We start from the raw sequence: 22,678 nt of genomic DNA on the forward strand, positions 1-22,678 counted from the left end.
ATTTGTTAATTTGAGGTCAGGGGGAGAGGCAATTGCAGGAGGTACAAGTTCAGAGGTCAAAGAGCATGTCAGAGGCTGGCTGGGGGTGAGAAGGGAGTACCTGCAGATTCTAACTGTGCCTCTTCCTGGTGCCTCCGGCAGGGATGCAGTACAAGCCACCCAGCTACAAGCAGCATGACTTCACCGAGCCACCCAAGTTTACACGCCAGCTAATGAATCGTTCAGTGATTTGTGGGTACAATGCCACACTGAGCTGTGCCCTGCGAGGGAGCCCCAAGGTAATATTCACCATCCGCACCAAGCAACACTCATAGAGTCCATTTGAATGACCAGTCTTATTAAACTCTCTCTCTCTCCCTCCTCCCCAATCCCTCCCTCCTGTCTCTCTCTTTCCCATAATTTCTCTTGCACCATCTCTCCCTCCCTCCCCATATCACCTTCACTCCATCTCAATTTTTCCCACCCTCTCTCTCTCTTTCATATTCTATCTCACTCTGTCCCTCCGTCTTTTCATTTCATCTGAACCTCTCCCTTCGTAACTCCTTCTTTCTGTCCATCTCTCTCGCTCTGTCTCACTCTCTCCTTTCTTTCTCTGTCCCATCCCCCCTCACTCCCTACCCCAACCCGATTCTCTCCCCTCCTTGTGTGTGTCTCTCTCCTGCTCTCTCCCTCCCCTCTTTTTCTTGCCCCGCCACTCCTCTCTGTTACACTTTCCCCTCACCCTCCTTCCGTCTTTCCCCCCTCCCCCTCCCCGCCTTCCTCTCTCCCCCTCCCTCCAACTACTCTCTATTTTCCTCTCTCCTCTCTCTTTTGCTGTTCCCCCAGCCCAAGGTGATGTGGTATAAGAACCAGGCTGACCTGTCTGGTGATCCCCGCTACAGAATGTTCAGTAACCAGGGAGTGTTGAGCCTGGAGATTCGCAAACCAAGCTCCATTGATGCTGGGATCTACAGCTGCCAGGCCACCAACCCCCTGGGAGAGGCCAAGAGCGAGTGTAGACTGGAGGTCAGAGGTAAGGGGGTGTTCACAGGGGAGAGTGTTTGAGTTTCACTTTGATCCATCCCAACGTGCAAACAAATCCACTAAAGTAAATAACTCACATTTCTGCAGCACTGTGGATCCCCTCAGTATTTTACAAAGCAATTTACTGCTAATCAAGAACTTTTGAAGTGTAAACTCACCAGATAACGTGTGCACAGCAAACACATAATCACCATTAATTCGTTTTAGGGATGGTGAGGAAATGCAGTGCAGTGCAACACTCCCTCAGTGCTGACCCTCCGACAGTGCAGCACTCCCTCAGTGCTGACCCTCCGACAGTGCAGCACTCCCTCAGTGCTGACCCTCCGACAGTGCAGCACTCCCTCAGTGCTGACCCTCCGACAGTGCAGCACTCCCTCAGTGCTGACCCTCCGACAGTGCAGCACTCCCTCAGTGCTGACCCTCCGACAGTGCAGCACTCCCTCAGTACTGACCCTCCGACAGTGCAGCACTCCCTCAATGCTGACCCTCTGACAGTGCAGCACTCCCTCAGTGCTGACCCTCCAACAGTGCAGCACTCCCTCAGTGCTGACCCTCCGACAGTGCAGCACTCCCTCAGTGCTGACCCTCCGACAGTGCAGCACTCCCTCAATGCTGACCCTCCGACAGTGCAGCACTCCCTCAGTGCTGACCCTCCGACAGTGCAGCACTCCCTCAGTGCTGACCCTCCGACAGTGCAGCACTCCCTCAGTGCTGACCCTCCGACAGTGCAGCACTCCCTCAGTGCTGACCCTCCGACAGTGCAGCACTCCCTCAGTGCTGACCCTCCGACAGTGCAGCACTCCCTCAGTGCTGACCCTCCGACAGTGCAGCACTCCCTCAGTGCTGACCCTCCGACAGTGCAGCACTCCCTCAGTGCTGACCCTCCGACAGTGCAGCACTCCCTCAGTGCTGACCCTCCGACAGTGCAGCACTCCCTCAGTGCTGACCCTCCGACAGTGCAGCACTCCCTCAGTGCTGACCCTCCGACAGTGCAGCACTCCCTCAGTGCTGACCCTCCGACAGTGCAGCACTCCCTCAGTGCTGACCCTCCGACAGTGCAGCATCCCTCAGTACTGACCCTCCGACAGTGCAGCACTCCCTCAATGCTGACCCTCCGACAGTGCAGCACTCCCTCAATGCTGACCCTCTGACAGTGCAGCACTCCCTCAGTGCTGACCCTCCGACAGTGCAGCACTCCCTCAGTGCTGACCCTCCGACAGTGCAGCACTCCCTCAGTGCTGACCCTCCGACAGTGCAGCACTCCCTCAGTGCTGACCCTCCGACAGTGCAGCACTCCCTCAATGCTGACCCTCTGACAGTGCAGCACTCCCTCAGTGCTGACCCTCCGACAGTGCAGCACTCCCTCAGTGCTGACCCTCCGACAGTGCAGCACTCCCTCAGTGCTGACCCTCCGACAGTGCAGCACTCCCTCAGTGCTGACCCTCCGACAGTGCAGCACTCCCTCAGTGCTGACCCTCCGACAGTGCAGCATCCCTCAGTACTGACCCTCCGACAGTGCAGCACTCCCTCAATGCTGACCCTCTGACAGTGCAGCACTCCCTCAGTGCTGACCCTCCGACAGTGCAGCACTCCCTCAGTGCTGACCCTCCGACAGTGCAGCACTCCCTCAGTGCTGACCCTCCGACAGTGCAGCACTCCCTCAATGCTGACCCTCTGACAGTGCAGCACTCCCTCAGTGCTGACCCTCCGACAGTGCAGCACTCCCTCAGTGCTGACCCTCCGACAGTGCAGCACTCCCTCAGTGCTGACCCTCCGACAGTGCAGCACTCCCTCAGTGCTGACCCTCCGACAGTGCAGCACTCCCTCAGTGCTGACCCTCCGACAGTGCAGCACTCCCTCAGTACTGACCCGCTGACAGTGCAGCCCTCCCTCAGTACTGACCCTCTGACAGTGCAGCACTCCCTCAGTGCTGACCCTCCGACAGTGCAGCACTCCCTCAGTACTGACCCTCCGACAGTGCAGCACTCACTCAGTGCTGACCCTCTGACAGTGCAGCACTCCCTCAGTGCTGACCCTCTGACAGTGCAGCACTCCCCCAGTGCTGACCCTCCGACAGTGCAGCACTCCCTCAGTGCTGACCCTCCGACAGTGCAGCCCTCCCTCAGTACTGACCCTCCGACAGTGCAGCACTCCCTCAGTACAGACCCTCCGACAGTGCAGCACTCCCTCAGTACTGACCCTCTGACAGTGCAGCATCCCTCAGTACTGACCCTCTGACAGTGCAGCATCCCTCAGTACTGACCCTCCGACAGTGCAGCCCTCCCTCAGTATTGACCCTCTGACAGTGCAGCACTCCCTCAGTACTGACCCTCCGACAGTGCAGCCCTCCCTCAGTACTGACCCTCCGACAGTGCAGCCCTCCCTCAGTACTGACCCTCTGACAGTGCAGCACTCCCTCAGTACTGACCTCCTCCCATCGTGCCTGTCCTCTATCCAGAGTGCTTGGCTGATCTTTCACTCCACAGTGTGCTGAGAGAGCCAGAGTACTCCTGGCAGCCCTGGTACACTTTGAACTGCAGCACTCTGAAGACTCTGATCATTGTGGGTTCAGGTTAACTCTCATCCTCCCTCCCTGCTGCTCCGCCTGAATGCCAATTGTTGATCAGTTCCTGTTGTCTCTCTTTGCAGTGCTGTAGTGGTCTATCCCAGCTCGCCATGCAGGCTGCAGAGGTAAGCTTCAACATAATGGAGGGCAGAAGGGGAAGGGGAGGGGGAGGAGGAGGGAGGAGGGGAGGGGAGGGGAGAGGAGGGGGAGGAGGATAGAGAGGCAAGGGGAGAAGGGGAGAGGGAGAAGCGGAGAGGGAGGAGAGAGGAAGGGGAGGAGGGGAGAGGGAGGAGGGGAGAGGGAGGAGGGGAGGAAAGAGTGGGAGAATATATAATGAGAGGATGATGGGGGCAGGCATTCTGGTATTGTTGCTGGACTAGTAATCCAGAGACCCAGGGTAATACTCTGGGGACCCGGGTTCGAATCCCACCATGGCAGATGGTGGAATTTAAATTCCGTAAAAACCTGGAATTAAAAGTCTAATGATGACCATGAAACCATTGTCGATTGTTGTAAAAATCCATCTGGTTCACTAATGTCCTTTAGGGAAGGAAATCTGCCATCCTTACCTGGTCTGGACCACATGTGACTCCAGACCCACAGCAATGTGGTTGATTCTCAAAATGCCCTCTGAACAAGGGCAATTAGGGATGGGCAATAAATTCTGGCCTAGCCAGTGACACCCACATCCTATGAAAAATAAATTTTAAAGAAATGTGTTTATGATGTATATGTACCTTTAAGGAGGCAGAGCTTAAACTGCTGTCAATCACTCCCACCTCAGCCTTATGTGAGGCTTCAATCCCATGACTTTGTCATCAGTTAACAAGCAATAGTACGTATTCTCCCAGTTATCACTATCTGTCTGGAGTCCTATCTTCAGAGGAAGAACACACATTACTGTTCCACCAAACCCTAGGTATGACTCACATGTTTGCATTAAAGAGAAGAACATAACAAAGGCAGGGAGGGAAAGATTGGGAGAGACACAACAATAGGAAGTTACATCTATATATCGCCTTTAATGTAGTAAAGCATCCCTAGGCATTTCATCACAGCAGCATCAAAGAAGATTTGGCAACGAGCAGGAGGTGTGGGTGGGGAGGGTTTATCAGTAGGAAGGGTGTGGCTGATGAGGGCGTAGGCGGGGAGAGTGTAGTTAGGGAGGGTGTGGGGAGGGAGTATTAGCTAGGGAGGGGGTAGAGGGGAGGGTGTGGGTGTGTGTGGGGAAGGTGTAGGTAGGGAGGGCATAGGTGGGGAGGAGGGTATAGGTAGGGTGGGTATAGGTAGGGGAGGTATAAGTGGGGAGGTGTGGGAGGTAGGGGGATACAGGTAGGGAGGGTGTAGTTGGGGAGGGGGTATAGGTGGGGGGGTAGGGAGAGTATTAGTAGGATGGGTAATGGGGGCATTGGTTGGGAGGGTATTGGTAGGGGAGGCATAAGTGGGGGGTAGGAGAGGTATAGGTGGGGGGTAGGGCAGGTATAGGCAGAGAGGGTTTTAGTAGGGGAGGCATAGGTAGAGAGGGTATTAGGAGGGGAGGTATAGGTAGAGAGGGTATTCCAGGCAACTGAAGTCATGGCACCAATGGCGGCGCTATTAGAATCGGAGAGGTGCATGAGGTCAGATATCTTGGAGGGTTGTCAGGCTGGAGGAGATTAGACAAATAGGGAGGAGTGAGGCCATGGAGGGATTTGAAAACAAGGATGAGAATTTTAAAATCAAGCCTTTTCTTAACCCAGTGTGAATGTAGGTCAGCAAGCACAGGGCTGGTGGGTGAAATAGCACAGGGGCAGCTGAGTTTTGGATAACCTCAAGTTTTTGGAGGACAGAATGTGGGAGAACAGCCAGGACTGGAATAGCCAATGTTGGAATAGCCAAGTCTAGACATAACGAAGACATGGACGAGGGCTTCAGCAGCTGATGAGCTAAGACAGGTCAAAGTCAGGTGATGTTATCGATGTGGAAAAGGTATTCTTAGTGGTGACACGAATATGAGGTAGGAAGCTCATCCTGGGGTCAACTATGACAGCAGGAGCCCATGAAGACCCTGGTTCATTCTGAAACGATTGCCAGGGAGAAAGGAACACGGTTTGAAGCACAGGCTAAGGCCAAGTGCAAAGGGATGAAGAAGGTTTGAATGGAGATAAGTGAAGCAGAGAGTAACTTTCTGGAGAAGTGATCACTGTCTTGATCACCGTGACAAGTCAGGGGAGGAGCATTGAAAAATAAAACTTCAGCATAAACACTGTCAGTGTCTGATATCAGCTCCTGCCCGTACTAATGACCTTTGTTCTTGATTTCAGGCCCGGGCTGGCTGAGGCCACAGGGAGGACAGTGATCAGCATTGAAGGAGGAGGAAGATGCTGAACCTCAGCCAAGGATTCAGGCTTCATTCCCACTCTGCCCTGAAATCCTCGTGTGTTTATTTTAATATAATCTACCTTAAACATCTGATATCGCTGGGATCACTGCATATCACCCTGTTGTTGCTGTTGCTGACCTTTATTGCATGGTTTTATTCTTTTGTGTGTGCCTTTCTTTCACAGTTACCTCAGTACCTTTAGTGTGACACTACACAGACTGGCTGTAGAGGGGCTATGAGATCCATCCTCTTCCCAGGACCAGTGTGTCCACTTTTACTCTGTGTGAAATGCATTGGAAAAACCCTGCACTACATACCCTGAAATAAAGAGGCTTCCAACCTACACTGCAGCCTGTCTAATTATTAAAGTCTGTTAGACACACCTCATCCCTTAATCATCTCTCACTCCAGTTAAACTCCATCAATTAAATCTCTCCATGGCCTCGCCCCCTCCTCTCTCTAATCTCCTCCAACCCCACAATCCTCTGAGATTACAGAGTTTGTCTTGTACATCCCCAATTATAATGGCTCCACATTGGTGCTGTGCCTTCAGTTGTCTAGGCCTCCATCAGCAGGGGTATTGAGTATAAAAGCTGGGAAGTCATGCTGCAGCTGTATAGAACCTTGGTTAGGCCACACTTGGAATATTGCGTGCAATTCTGGTCGCCACATTACCAGAAGGATATGGAGGCGTTGGAGAGGGTGCAGAGGAGGTTTACCAGGATGCTGCCTGGTCTGGAGGTTATTAGCTATGAAGAGAGGTTGGAGAAACTTGGATTGTTCTTACTAGAGCGATGGAGATTGAGGGGCGACTTTATAGAGGTTTACAAAATTATGAGTGGCATGGACAGAGTAGATAGTCAGAAGCTTTTTCCCAGGGTGGAAGAGTCAATTACTAGGGGACATAGATTTAAGGTGAGAGGAGAAAACTTTAGAGGAGATGTGCGGGGCAAGTTTTTTACTCAGAGGGTAGTGAGTGTCTGGAATTCGCTACCAGAGGAGGTGGTGGAAGCAGGTACGATAGTGGGGTTTAAGAGGCAGCTTGACAAATACATGAATAGGATGGGAATAGAGGGATATGGACCCCAGAAGTGCAAAATGTTTTAGTTGACGGGCAATATGATCGGCACAGGCTTGGAGGGCCAAAGGGCCTGTTCCTGTGCTGTACTTTGTTCTTTGTTCTAACATCTCCTTTGAATGCTCAGTGTAGGTGGGGCGGCCAGCACCCCCACTCCCCTTGGCCCCCCCCACCCCACACACACGCACACACACACACGGGGGTCAGATGCTGTTGGCCCTCCTAGGCTCACCTGTTGACAGTATTCAGCTTCTGTGCTGCCTGCCTCTGGGTGCTGTGCACTGACTCAGTCACAATCTCTGATGAGAACACATCAGCTCAAAAGCAGAACAGGGTTCAATCCCAAAACTGGGAAAGGGGGATCTGTTCATAATGCCATTGACAATGAGATGTTGTTCTTGTACTCACTGTATGCCCATATTGATGAAGCCCAGGGTGGAATTGTCCCTGATTTGTACTAAGTGCGGTAATGGGCGGGAAAAAGAAACCCCTCATTAATCGTGCTTTTCCGGGAAACACGGCGTTTCCATAGTGGGAGGGCTCTCATTCGCCCACCCGCCATCACCTCACCGCTTCATCACACCAGATGCCATGTTTAAAGTGTAGCTGTGCTCACACCTCTCAGAGCTTCCAGCCCAGGACTGCTGCACAGAGACATGGCCCTGAAAGGCAAGAGGACTGCAGCCCCCCTGATTCAGTGATGTATCCCTGGAATACACCATGGAGGCCACTGTGATGTCCTCTATCCCTGCTCTGGCCACAGGAAGTCCAGCAATCTCACCACTGCAGCTTGGTAGGCGATGGCAGTGGTGATCAATGCCAATGCTGCACAGAAGAGGTTGGCCATCCAGTGCAGAAAGAGGATGAATGTCTCATCTGTGCCACCAGGGTAAGGCAACCATCTCATCACTCTAAACTCACACACTCAAGCCCATCACACATTCACTGGCATCTCACTCACTGCCAACTCAAGGGACATCACCACTCACTGTCTCACACACACACCCTCACATCTCCATCTGGCCTCATCTCCTCTGGAGCTGCTTCCTCAGCCCTCACCACCTTGAGACCAGTTGCACAGATCAACATGTGCCCCACACACACCCTGGGATACCCCCTTCCCCAGTACAGCCCTCGCCCTGCAGTCTCTTCCCATGCCTGAGGCCACTTCTCCCCCTTCCCCAAGCAAGCCCTAGCCCTGCAGCCGTTGAGAAGCCATCCCCGCTTTATGGCTGGTCTGGTAGGTAGAGACCTGCTCGTGAGCCCCCCTAAAAGCGATGTGGTGCTGTCTGCAAAGCCTGGCGCTGATGACTGAGAGTGTAGACTGAAGGAAGGTAGGCAAACAAACCTCAAAGTTCTGAGCACAGTGCAGCTTGCCAGCTGCATGTCGCTTATGTACAGTTGTGAAACACACATGCTAACGCACCTGGATGATCCAGCGTGGGGGGATTTTTCCAGTGAGCTGGGCTTATAATGATATACTGATGTACTAAAATGAAGTTCCCAAATCCAACAGCGGGTAACACAGTCCACCATTGACGGGCAGATCGGACGATCATAAACTCATAGACGTTTACAGCACAGAAAGAGGCCATTTGGCCCATCATGTCCACACCGGTCAACAAAGATCTGACTACACTAATCCCATTTTCCAGCGCTTGACCCATAGCCCTGGAGGCTATGGCAACACAAGTGAATATCGAAATACTTCTTAAATGTTACAAGAGTTTCTGACTCAACCACCCTTTCAGGCAGTGAGTTCCAGACTCCCACCACCCTCTGGGTGATAAAATTTCTCCTCAACTCCCCTCTTAGCCTTCTACCTCTTACCTTAAATCTATACCCCCTGGTTATTGACCCCTCTACTAATGGAAAAAGTGCCTTCCTATCCACCCTATCTATGACCCTCATAATCTTATGCACCTCTATCAGGCCCCATCTCCACCCTTGTTGCTCCAAGGAAAACAACCCCAACCTATCCAATCTTCCCTGATAGCTCAGACTTCCAGCCCAGGCAGCATCCTGGTAAATCTGAAACAAAAACAAAAATACCTGGAAAAACTCAGCAGGTCTGACAGCACCTGCAGAGGGAAATACAGGTGACGTTTCGCGTCCGTATGACCCTTCAGCAGAACTAAGGAAACAGAGAAATGAGGTGAAATATAAGCTGGTAGGGGGGTTGGGTCAGGTAGAGCTGGACAGAGGGCCAGTGATAGGTAGAGGCAAAGAAGAAATTGCCAAAGATGTCATAGACAAAAGGACAAAGGGGTGTTAACGGTGGTGATATTAGCTAAGGAATGTGCTAATGGGGACATTAAGGGTAGCAAGCAGGACAAGCTAGTGGCAGATGGCCCTAGTGGGGGTGGGGTGAGGGGGAAGGGATCGAAATGGGCTAAAAGGTGGGAGATAAAACAATAGATCAAGATAAATTTAAAAATAGGTGGGAAAAGAAAATTTTTTTTTTTAAATTATAAATTATTAGAAAAAGGGGCATCGGAAATGGAGTGGAGATGGAGGAGAGAGTTCATTGTTGAATTGTTGAACTCAATATTAAGTCCGGAAGGCTGTAAAGTGCCTAGTCAGAAGATGAGGTGCTGTTCCTCCAGTTTGCGTTGAACTTCACTGGAACATTGCAGCAGGCCAAGGACGGACATGTAGGATGTCTGCGTTTGGTCTCTCCAATGTAGAGGAGACCACATTGGGAGCAGCGAATGCAGTAGACTAAATTGAGGGAAGTGCAAGTGAAATGCTGCTTCACTTGAAAGGAGTATTTGGGCCCTTGGACAGTGAGGAGGGGGGAAATAAAGGGGCAGGTGTTGCTCTTTCTGCGGTTGCATGGGAAGGTGCCTTGGGAGGGGGTTGAGCTGTAGGGGGTGATGGAGGAGTGGACCAGGGTGTTCCAGAGGGAATGATCCCTATGGAATGCCGCCAGGAGGGGTGAAGGGAAGATGTGTTTGGTGGTGGCATCATGCTGGAGTTGGCGGAAATGGCGGAGGATGATCCTTTGAATGCAGAGGCTGGTGGGGTGATAAGTGAGGACAAGGGGGACCCTATCATGGTTCTGGGAGGGAGAGGAAGGTGTAAGGGCAGATGTGTGGGAGATGAGCCGGACACGGTTGAGGGCCCTGTCAACCACCATGGGTGGAAAGCCTCGGTTAAGAAAGAAGGAAGACATGTCAGAGGAACTGTTTTGGAAAGTGGCATCATCAGAACAGATGCGATGGAGGTGAAGGAACTGAGAGAATGGGATGGAGTCCTTACAGGAAGCGGGGTGTGAGGAGCTGTAGTCGAGGTAGCTGTGGGAGTCGGTAGGCTTGTAATGGATATTGGTGGACAGTCTATCACCAGAAATTGAGACAGAGAGATCAAGGAAGTGAAGGGAAGTGTCAGAGATGGACCATGTAAAAATGATGGAGGGGTGGAAATTGAAGCAAAATTAATAAATTTTTCCAGATCCAGACGAGAGCATGAAGCAGCACCAAAGCAGTCATCAATGTACCGGAGAAAGAACTGTGGGAGCGGCCGAAGTAGGACTGGAACAAGGAATGTTCCACATACCCCATAAAGAGACAGGCAAAACTGGGGCCCATACGGGTACCCATAGCCACACCTTTTATTTGGAGGAAGTGAGAGGAGTTTAAGGAGAAATTGTTCTCCTCAGATGGCCCGCTTCTACCACCTACCCAAAATCCACAAACAGGACTGTCCTGGCAGACCTGAAATTGTTCAGTGAGAGAACAAGTTCAGCCAGACGGAGGAGAGTATTGGTGGATGGGGATTGTTTGGGCCTTTGTTCGAGGAAGAAGCGGAGAGCCATCAGACCATCCCGGTGGGGGATGGAGGTGTAGAGGGATTGGACGTCCATGGTGAAGAGGAGGCGGTTGGGGCCAGGGAACTGGAAATTGTTGATATGATGTAGGGTGTCAGAGGAATCACAGGTGTAGGTGGGAAGGGACTGGACAAGGGAAGAGAGAATGGAGTCAAGATAGCAAGAAATGAGTTCCGTGGGGCAGGAACAGGCTGACACGATCGGTCTGCCAGGACAGTCCTGTTTGTGGATTTTGGGTAGGTAGTAGAAGCGGGCCATCTGAGGTTGGGAGATTATGAGGTTGGAAGCTGTGGAGGGAAGATCTCCAGAGGAGATGAGGTCAGTGACAGTCCTGGAAACAAGGGCTTGATGTTCAGTGGTGGGGTCATGGTCTGGGGAAGGGAGGAGGAAGTGTTTGTGAGTTGACGCTCAGCCTCTGCACCCTCTCCAGTGCAATCAGATCCTATAATGTGGTGACCAGAACTGCACACAGTACTCCAGTTGTGACCTAACCAGCGTTTTATACAGTTCCAGCATAACCTCCCTACTCTTGTATTCTACACCTTGGTTAATAAAGGCAAGTATTCCATATGCCTTCTTAACCACCTTATCTACCTGCCCTGCTACCTTCAGGGATCTGTGGATATGCACATCAAGGTCCCTCTGATCTTCAGTACTTTCCAGGGTCCTACCATCCATAGTGTAATCCCTCGCCTTATTAGCTCTCCAAGTGCATTACCTTACACTTTGCCAGGTTAAATTCTATTTGCCGCTGCTCTGACCACGTGACCAGTCCATTGATATCCTCCTGCAGTTTACGGTTATCCTCCTCACTATTTACCACCCTACCAATTTTCAGGTCATCCGCCAACTTCTTGATCATACCCCCTACATTTAAGTCCAAATCATTTATGTTCACCATAAACAGCAAGGGCCCAGCACCGAGCTCTGCAGAACCCCACTGGAAACAGACTTCCAGTCACAGAAACATCCCTCTACCATCACCCTCTGCTTCCTACCTCTGAGCCAGTTTTGGATCCAATGTGCCACTTTGCCTTGGATCCCATAGCCTCTTACTTTCTTGACCAGTCTGCCATTAGGGACCTGCTAAAGTCCATGTAGACCACATCAGATGCATTGCCCTCATCAACACCCCTGGTTACCTCCTCAAAAAATTCGATCAAATTTGTCAAACACAACCTTCCCTTAACAAATCCATGCTACCTATCCCTGATTAATCCGTGTCTCTCCAAGTGCAGATCTATTCTGTCCCTCGGACTTCTTTCTAGTAACTTCCCCACCACCAAGGTTAGACTGACTGGCCTGTAATTTCCTGGTCTACCCCTTCCTTCCTTTTTTAATAATGGGACAACGTTGGCAGCCCTCTAGTCCTCTGGCACCTCACCTGTGGCCAGGGAGGATTTGAAAATTACTGCCAGGACCCCTGATATCTCTTCCCTTGCCTCCCTCAACAGCCTGGGATACATCTCGTCCGGGCCTGTGGATTTATCCACTAGCTAAACTTGCTAGTACCACCTCTCTCTCTATGTTAATTTCCTCTAATATTTCACAACCCACCACCCTGACGTCTGTGCCTCCGCCCCGACGTCTGTGCCTCCGCCCCGACGTCTGTGCCTCCGCCCCGACGTCTGTGCCTCCGCCCCGACGTCTGTGCCTCCGCCCCGACGTCTGTGCCTCCGCCCCGACGTCTGTGCCTCCGCCCCGACGTCTGTGCCTCCGCCCTGACGTCTGTGCCTCCGCCCCGACGTCTGTGCCTCCGCCCCGACGTCTGTGCCTCTGCCCTGACGTCTATACATGCATCATCCTTTTCTCAAAGAGTCTGATAAATTTCAGAAAGAGATATGAATTTCTCAGCGATTGACAGAAAGAATTGTACAAGATTTCAGGTTTTAAGACTTTCATTGTAAAATCAAACTAAACTCAACATCAATTATAGATTACCCAACAGACAACCAAAGCATCTTACTAATTAACTCAAGATAAAATACTTTACAGCCCATATGTAAGCTCCCAGTAGATATCTTACTTTGTGCATTCAGTCCTCCCAGAATCTCAGCAGACTCCCTCTCCCTGCCACACCTGGGCCAGTCTCCCAGTGTCCTCTGAGAGTCTCTTCCCTCTCTCCTCTGGGTATCCCCAAACTGACTTCCAGCTGTAAGGCCCACCCTGGCAACTCCTTGCTCCTTAAACCTCCACATGGTCTGTCTCTTCGAACAAAGAATCAATTCTCCTTGGCATTTGACTCAGTGGTTAACACAACACAGCCTCTTCCTCTGCTTGGCAGAGGAGCAGCTGTTTTCACTCTCCCTCTCTTGGTCTCCAAGTCTGAGTCCAGAAAGACCAGCTACCCCTCTTCCATATCAAGGCGTGAAAACTGGCATTTAATTTTGTATTGGTTTTTCACCTGGATCTCTTTCCCCATGAAAACCAAATCACATGGGCCTGTCTCCAGGCAGAGTTCAATATGATCTCACCATTTCCCATTCCAGAACATTCTGTTTTACCTGTTCTCTGAAAGAGACAGTTTACCACCTTATCAAATCTTGCATTCATCACATTACATTAATCACCTTTATTCACTGTGTGGCTCAGCCATACAGGGAGGACAGGAGGAAGTTTGGGAAAGCTATATTGATGAGGATTTGATAGGGGAACAGACAGGCGTTGCTGCAGATGTAGACATGAATCCAGGATGATATGTGGTCTCCCTAGTGCCAGAATCAAGGATATCACCGAGTGGTCACAGAACAACCTGAAGGTGGAGGTTGAACATAGCCATGTAAACACTGTGGCTACAAGAGCAGGTCAGAGGTTAGGAATCGTGCGATGAGTAACTCACCTCCTGATTCCCCAAAGCCTGTCCACCATCTACAAAGCACAAGTCAGAAACATGATGGAATACTCTCCACTTGCCTGGATGAGTGCAGCTCCCGCACACTCAAGAAGCTTGACACCATCCAGGATAAAGCAGCCCACTTGATTGGCACCACATCCACAAACATTCACTCCCTCCACTGCCGATGCACAGTAGCAGCAGTATGTACCATCTACAAGATGCGCTGCAGGAATTCACCAAGGATAAGGGCAGCGGATAGATGGGAACACCACCACCTGCAAGTTCCCCTCCAAGTCACTCACCATCCTGTCTTGGAAATATATCGCCGTTCCTTCACTGTCATTGGGTCAAAATCCTGGAACTCCCTTCCTAACAGCGCTGTGGGTGTACCTACACTACAGGGACTGCAGTGGCTCAAGAAGGCAGCTCATCACCACCTTCTCAAGGGCAACTAGGGATGGACAATAAATGCTGGTCCAGCCAGTGACACACACATCCTGTGAATCAATAAAAAACACAGAGCTTGTGGTTGTGGTCCATATGCAGCTGAGGTGCTATGGATTAAAAGTAACTAAAGTACTGTTACAATTGTGGTTCATATCAGTAGCAATATCATAGGCAGAATGAGAGATGAGATCCTGCAATAGGAGCTAGGAAGGGGACTAACAAGCAGGGCCTCAGAGATGGTAACCTCCTGATTATTCCTGGTGTCACCCGCAAGCGAATACAGAAATAGGAGAGAGCAAGTGAAGGTGTGGCTGGGGAGATGGTGCAGGAGGTAAGGCTTCAAATTCCCGGGGGAGTGGGACCGGTTCTGGGGGAAATGGGACTTGCACAGTCTGGGTGCATTGCAGCTAAACAGGGCTGGGACCAATGTCCTCACTGATGGGTTTGCTAGTGCTGCAGGGGAGGGTTTAAACAAACTCAGCAGGGAGATGAGAAACAGGGTGTAACAAGGTGAACAAAGAATTGGGAGTGAGAAATAATAAAGCATTAGATGTGTTCAGACTAAGATGTAATGAAATATAGTCTAAATTAGGTTTACAGTGCATATATAAAACAGTCAAGGCATGGTGTGTAAGGTTAGCAAACTGCAGGCTCAGATAGCGGCAGGAGCATATGATAAAAAGGGCAGGACTGGGTGCTAAATCCTGCTGGACACAAGGTATTCAGGAAGGATGGGAAAGGAAGGAAATGGTTGAGGTGGTGGGCTAGCAGTTTCTGAAGAGCGTTCAGGAGAATTTCGATTGGTTCTGGGCCAATGAGGAATGAGGCATTGTTGGATCTGACTCTTGGGAATGAGTTGGGTCAAGTGGATCAAGTGTGTATTGCATCATAGGGTTTAGCTTAGTTATGGAAAAGGACATGGAACAATCCAGGTTAAAAAATAATTAACTGGGAGAGGATCAACTTCAATGGCATGAGAAAGGATCTGTCCTAGGTAAATTGGAATCAAAGGTTGGCAACAAAACTGTTGTGGAACAATGGGCTGCCTTTAAAGAGGAAATGGTTCAGATCCAGTCAACGTACATCCCCATGAGGAGGGAAATGTAGGGCAAACAAATCCAAAGGTCCCTGGATAATGAGATGGGTAGAGAGTAAATAAAAGAAACATGTGATAGATGTCAGGTGGATAGTACAAGTGAGAACCATACTGAACATAGAAAGTTCAGGGAGGACGTCACAAAGTAAATGAGAGAAGTAAAGACAGAGTATGAGAAAAGACTGGCAGCTAATGTAGAGGGGAATCTAAATGGGCATATAAATAGTAAAAATATATTAAGAAGAGGGGTGGGGAAAGGAGAGACCAAAAAGACGGGTTAGGCTTGGAGGCAGGAGGAGTGGCTAAAGAATCAAATTACATCTGTCTTTACCAAGGAAGAAGATGTTGCCAAAGCCATAGTGAAAGAGGAGTGAGTGGAGACACTGAATGGGCTAAGAATTCAAGGGGAGGCGGTGGTGTAGTGGTATTGTCACTGGACTGGTACTCCAGACTTCTAGGGTAATACTCTAGGGACATGGGTTCTAATCCCACCATGGCAAAAATCTGGAATTAAAAGTCTGATGATGGCCATGAAACCATTGTTGATTGTTGTAAAAACTCATCACTAATGCCCTTTAGTTAAGGAAATCTGCTGTCCTTACATGGTCTGGCCAACATGTGACTCCAGACCCACAGCAATGTGGAATGGGCAATAAATGCTAGTGATGCCCACATCCCAAGAACAAGTAAATTTTAAAAAAGAATTGATAAAGAGGAGCTATTTAAAAGGTTGGCTGTATTGAAACTTGATAAGTCACTGGGAGTAGAATCTGAGCCTGAGGGAAGGGTGGGTGGAGGCTCTGGCCATCTTCTATGCATGTAGAACCAGAGGGTTGTTCAAAAATGGGTGTAAGGCCAGTCAGTTTACCTCAGTTAGAGAGATGATGATCTGGGACAAAATTAACAGTCACTTGATCCAATGTGGATGAATTAGAGCAAATCAACATGAATCTGTTAAAGACAAATTATGTTTGAAGAGGCACATCAGGATGCATCATGGGATCCCAGGCTTGGCCAAGTTGTGGATATAGATTTTAAGTGTTTGCAGCTTAGAAAAAAACTAGACCTTTTGACTCGGATGATAAGCTAAGGAATGTGATTTTTGCGTCAGGATAACATAAGTTGATGAATGATCTATGAATAACACTGTAATAAACTGATAGGGTCAACATAGGCAGATGACTAGGCAGAGTAGCAAAATGTCAGGATACATAAGCAAAGTTTATGTTTTGGAATGAACTGTGAACATCGTTTGTGCTAATGGTCAGGTCATTCTGTGTTTATGTTGTAAACTCATTTGTAATTAAGAATGTAACAATTAGGCATACAAGATAAGAACATTGTGAGTTAATCATGAATATATATAAATATATATATCCAACAGAAACTGTGTAACTTTCAATTGTCTTTTAGAGCACTCTGAAAGAGCAATTCCTATGTGTGCTCACTTGTACTGAATAAAGAGCTGCTGCTGAATCTACCTACAGTCCACTCTGTGTCGAGTGGTTTCTAGTTATTCCACAACATGTTCAACTAACTTGACTAATTTTTTTTGATGAGGTTACAGAGAGAGTTGATGAGGTTAATGTACACTGATTTCCAAAAAGCATTTGATGAAGTGCCACATAATAGACTGGCTGGTAAATTTGCAACTCATGGAATGGAAAGGACGGTGGCAGTACGAATACAGAGTCGGCTGAGTGACGGGAAACAGTGAATAATGGTGAACAGCTGGTTTTCGAATTGGAGGATAGTTTGCAGTGGGGTTCCTTACGGATTGGTATAGGGCCACTGCAGTTCTTGATGTATAGAAATGACCTAGCTCTGGGTGTACAGGGCACAATTTCAAAATATGCAGAAAACACACAACTTGAAATTATTGTGAACTGTGAGGAGGATAGTGATAAACTTCAAGAGGACATGAGATATGTATGATTCCAAAGAGGGTGCATGAAGAGAGAGAACAGGGCTATGTGCACACAAATTGTTGAAAGTGACAGGACAGGTTGGGAATGCAGTTAATAAAACATGTAGTATCCTCGGCTTTATAAATAGACACATAGAGTACAAAAGCAAGGACATTATGATGAACTTTACTCTGGAATGCACTGCCTGAGAGTGTGATGGAGACAGGGTCAATTGAGTGATTAGGATCTAGAATGCACTGTCTGAGAGTGTAGTGGAGACAGGGTCAATTGTGGCTTTCCAAAGAGAACTGGCAAGTTGGAGAAGAGAGTGTGCAGATGGACAGGAGAAGGGCCGGGGAATGGGATTCTTTGTAGTATGGAGAGCTGGGGTGGAGACAATGGGCTGAACGACCTTTCTGTGCTGTAACTATTGTAAGATTCAAAATATTCAATTGGGATCATAAGGCATCGTTATCATTTCTATCATTTCCTGGTTTCCTCTCTGTCAACCTTCTTAACACACAGAGTGACGTGCACAATTTTTCAAGATTTTATGAATCCCTTTCTATACAGAGGATCTTGTAGGTTGTCTTTGATCCTCTGGCACTCCCTCACATAACAGTGGCCCCGCCCAGTATATCGCCCATGACGTGGACATCTCTATCACCACCCTAGGATCAGCTAAATCTGTCTCTGCTGCTTTATATACCTCAAGCCCTTGAAATGTAACTTTCCCTTTGTGATTGGAAAACAGCCCTTATCTGGCTGTTGAGTGTGAGATACTGGGCAGGAGGCAAATCCAATCTTGTCACAGTTAAAAACAGAAGCAAAAGTGTGTGACATCTCTGTGCCTGTGCCCTTTCCATATATAAACCATCCTGCCATGCTCTCTATGTGACCTCTGAGTCGGATCTGACTTAGAGAAATACATTCCCCTTTATTTGACTGGAACCCATGTCAGTTGATCAAGTTTGACCCTCACAATACTTTTTACATTGAATTGTGCTGCACAAAAATGGGCATTCAGCCCATCTTGTCCAACGCTGGTGTTTATGCCCCACACGAGCCTCCTCCCATCCTTTTCCATCTCACACCAACAACATATCCCTCTATTCCTTTCAATCCCTTATGTGTTTATCTAACTCTCCTTTAAATTACATCAATATTATTTACCTGCCCACCTCCAGTGGTTGTGATTTCCATATTCTAACACTTTTGGGGGAAGATGTTTCTCCTGAATTCCCTGTTGGGTTTATTTGTGTCTATCTCATGTTTATAAGCCCCTAGTTCTGCTTTCCCCCGACAAGTGCAAATAGTTTTCCTAAGTCAGCCTTATCAAGCCCCTTCACAATGCTGAAGGCCTCTATCAGGTTACCCCTCAGCCATCACTTCTCCAGAGAAACAAAGCTCAATCTGTTCAATCTCTCCAGATAGTTAATGCCAGCTGACTTTTCCCATCTGAAAGGTGGTTTATAATTGTCCTTTTCAGAGCATTGGTTCAATTAGATCTCCGTTATGGCTCTCCCTTCATAGCAAGCGTTGTTTTTCTTACCATATAAAGCTTCTTGTTCAAAGACCTTTTAAAGTGTGTCTATATTTATATAGCCAGCCCCCAGTCCCATTTAGAGTTATACTAAGCTGATGCCCCTATTAAAACATGTCACCAACATATCTATTAACCTTCAAACAAACTGCAGCTCAATGTGTCAGACCCACTGTGGTCCAAAAGTGCCAGGTGACCCACCCCCCTTCCTGATTTCTAGGTCAGTTGCGGCTAGAAGTTATATTTTTCCAAGGGCCTTCCTGAATTAGCTGGTTTCCAATGGACAGAACCTGTTACTTTTCCGAGAAGCAGCAAACGCCTGATCCCCTCTGACAAGGAAAGGGAGTGTCAGGAAACGGGAATGTCTTTGATTTGTCGGAAGACAGTTTCCACTGAGCCTCTTGCCATCCCTGATCGCCATCACCGTGGGCAGCTTCTGTGCTATTCTGAGCGAGTCGTGAGGAGTGGGTATTAACCAGTTCCTAGGCTAACGTAACCAGATCCTCACTCTTTTGTCTCATCAGAGAGACAAGCTCTGAGCAGGGAAGGTGTGATGGTGTTCTCCAGATTAACACACACTCTGACACATTCAGCTCTTCCATTCCAGCCCAACTGTTGTTAGAATTATTACATAAAAGGCTTCTGAAGCCAACCATGTCCAAAGGGACATAATGAAGGGGCCATAAAGGGTCCAGCAGTTGTAGTTTGACAGCTCCGGGAATTGAATGGTGTCTGTAGTTGATATAAAAAGAGCTCTCACCTCAGTCCCATTCTGCTGCCCTTTCCCATTCCATAAGAAATAGGAGCAGGAGTAGGCCATTCAGCCCCTCAAGCCTGCTCTGCCATTCAATTCAGTGGTGAAGAGAAGTAGGGGAGTGTGTGGGGGTGAGGTGTGTATTAGTGAGGAGGGTGTGGGGGTGTGTTAGGGATGTAGGAGTGAGGGGGAGTTGGGGAGGATATGGAGGTGAGGGGAAGCTGAGGAGGGTATGGGGGTGAGGGAGTGGGTGTGTGTTAGTGTGGTAGTCAGTGGAGGTGTGGGGCTGAGGGGGAGTGGGGGACGGTATGGGGAAGGGTCTGAGGCTGAGGGGGAATGGGTAAGGGTGAGAGCTGAGGGGGGAGTGAAGGAGGGTATTGGTGTGAGAATGAGGTGAGGGGGAGGGTATGGGTCTGAGGGAGAGTGAGGGGGAGGAGGGTGGGGGGATTGTGGGAGGAGGAGGGCATGGGGGTGAGGTGTGGGAAAGTGGGGGAGGGGCAGGGAGAGAGTGGGAAGTGAAGGATTAGCTCATTGTTGAGTGTTGATACACAGCAGGGTTTTATAGAGTAGTCTGTGAGCAGCCTATAAACACGTTTTAAAGTGTGGAAACTCTTTCGAGTTATCAACAGTCACAGATTGCAACTCTTTCAAGTACAATCACAGTTCTTGGTTTCCAGGAGTGGGACATGAACCCACAACCCTCTGATTCAAAGGTAAGGGTGCTATGAACTGAGCCACAGCTGACACCTCTTCCCTTAAAGTGTGGAATCAGAGCTGATAGGCAGGCACTGTGTAACAGGCCAAGATGGTAGGATCATGCTTATTGGTTAAGGGTTAATGACGTTGTGCCATCAGTATGTTTGGAAAAGCACACAACAGCGCCACTCACAGGAACAAGAGCCAGCAGTCCAGCATTCAAATACTGCAGATGTTGGAAATCTGAAACAAAAACAAAAAATGCTGGAAAAACTCAGCAGGTCTGCGGAGAGGAATACAGTTAACGTTTCGAGCCTATATGACCCTTCATCAGAACTAAAGAAATATAGAAATGTGGTGAAATATAAGTTGTTTCAGGGGGGTGGGACCGGTGAAGCTGGATAGAAGGCCAGTGATAGATGGAGGCAAAGGAGAGATTGTGAAAGATATCATAAACAAAAGGTCAAAGGGGTGTTGATGGTGGTGATACTGGCTAAAGGAGGTGCTAATGGTGACATTAAGAGTAGAAAGCAGGATGTGATAATGGCCGGACTAGGGTAAACTCTCTGGAAAGTGACAGACGGCCCGAGTGGGGGTGGGAGTGGGGGTGGGGGTGGGGGTGGGGGGAGGGGACGGTGTGGGAAAAAAGAATCGAAAATAGGCTAAAAGCTAGGGATAAAACAATGAATAAAATGGAAATAAATTTTAAAAATTATAAGAATGAAAATAAGTGAGGGGAAAATAAATAAATATTAAAAAATAAAAATGAATAAGAGAAAAGGGGGATCGGAAATGGGGGTGAGGATGGAGGAGAGAGTTCATGGTCTGAAGTTGTTGAACTCAATGCTAAGTGCAGAAGGCTGCAAAGTGTCTAATAGGAAGATGAGGTGCTGTTCCTCCAGTTTGCGTTGAGCTTCACTGGAACATTGCAGCAAGCCAAGGACGGACATGTGGACATGAGAGCAGGGTGGAGTGTTAAAATGGCAAGCGACAGGGAGGTCTGGGTCATGCTTGTGGACAGACCGAAGGTGTTCTACAAAGTGGTCACCCAGTCTGCGTTTGGGCTCTCCAGTGTAGAGGAGACCGCATTGGGAGCAGTGAATGTAGTAGGCTAAATTGAAGGAGGTGCAAGTGAAGCACTGCTTCGCCTAAAAGGAGTGTTTGGGCACTTGGACGGTGAGGAGAGGGGAAGTAAAGGGGCAGATGTTGCACCTTCTGCGGTTGCATGGGAAGGTGCCATGGGAGGGGGTTGAGCTGTAGGGGGTGATGGAGGAGTGGACTAGGGTGTCCGGAGGGAATGATCCCTACGGAATGCCGACAGGGGGGGTGAGGGGTAGATGTGTTTGGTGGAGGCAGTGGCAACCACCACTGCCGGCATTCACCATAGTGATGTCCTCACACACTCATCAATGTGCTCCAAACACTAGGGACTAGGGCAGGACACAGGGGAGGGGCTGGAGATGGAATGAGAGGGAGGGGAACAGAAGAAACCCTCAGGGACCTGGTGGGGAAAGAGATTCAGAGGCAGGGAGGGAGAGTGACCTGGTGGGGTCAGCATCGAGTGTCAGCTCTACCTCAGTCAGTAGTACAGTTGCCTCTGAACCACAAGGTTCTGGGTTCAAGTCCCACCCCTGACACTCCAGTGCAGTGCTGAGTGAGGGCTGCACAGTTGGAGGCACCGTCTTTCAAAAAGAAGTGAAACTGAAGTCCCCACCTGCCTACTGAAGTAGACGGAAAGATCCGACAGCATTATTTTGAAGAGAAGCAGAGGAGTTCCCCTCAGTGCCCTGGCCAACACTTATTACTCAATCAATGTTGCAAAAAACAGATTATTTGGTTATTATCACATTGCTGATTGTGGAATCTTGCTGTGCACATGTACATTACAACAGTGACTATACTTTGAAAGGTATTTCATTGGCTGCAAAGCACTTTGAGAAGCCCTGTATTCATGAACGTGAGGGAGCGTGTGGTAAGCGACTTGGAAAAAGGGAGAGAGGGAGATGAACCACCGCAGTCCATGTGGTGTAGGTCCTTAGACAGCGCCTTCCAAATCCACAACTATTAATTGGCTGCGTGACTGGAGACAGAGGGTTGGGATAATGGCCAGCTACTTTAATATTTTTTTTATTCATCCTAGCTATTTGAACATCGCTGCCTAGGCCAGCATTTATTGCCCATCACTAATTACCCTTGAGAAGGTGGTGGTGAGCTGCCTTCTTGAACAGCTGCAACCAGTCATATATTTCCAAGTCAGGATGGTGAGCAACTTGCAGGGGAGCCAGCAGGTGGTGGTGTAACCATCTATCTGCTGCCCTTGTCCTTCTAGACGGTAGTGGTCGTGGGTTTAGAAGGTACTGTCTAAGGAGCCTTGGTGAATTCCTGCACTGCATCTTGTAGATAGTACACACTGCTCCACTGTGCGTCGGTGATGGAGGGAGTGAATGTTTGTGGATGTGGTGCCAATCAAGCGGGGCTGCTTTGTCCTGGAAAGCATCAGATTTCTTGAGTGCTGTTTGAGCTGCATTCATCCAGACAAGT

At 49.1% G+C, this 22,678-nt stretch overlaps 1 protein-coding gene across 1 annotated transcript in view; it reads left to right on the plus strand.

Moving 5' to 3' along the window:
• Positions 1-6,294, plus strand: part of LOC144685053 (myosin-binding protein C, cardiac-type-like) — a 174,900-nt gene extending 168,606 nt beyond the window's left edge. Inside the window, exons 16-19 of the mRNA XM_078549587.1 lie at positions 142-278; positions 826-1,012; positions 3,673-3,714; positions 5,893-6,294. Coding sequence (XP_078405713.1) covers positions 142-278; positions 826-1,012; positions 3,673-3,680 — 332 coding nt within the window. The 3' untranslated portion in view covers positions 3,681-3,714; positions 5,893-6,294. The remainder of the gene's footprint in view (positions 1-141; positions 279-825; positions 1,013-3,672; positions 3,715-5,892) is intronic.
• The last annotated feature ends 16,384 nt before the right edge of the window (positions 6,295-22,678 follow it).

Source organism: Cetorhinus maximus, chromosome 9, assembly GCF_964194155.1.
Source record: "Cetorhinus maximus chromosome 9, sCetMax3.hap1.1, whole genome shotgun sequence".
NCBI lineage: Eukaryota > Metazoa > Chordata > Chondrichthyes > Lamniformes > Cetorhinidae > Cetorhinus > Cetorhinus maximus.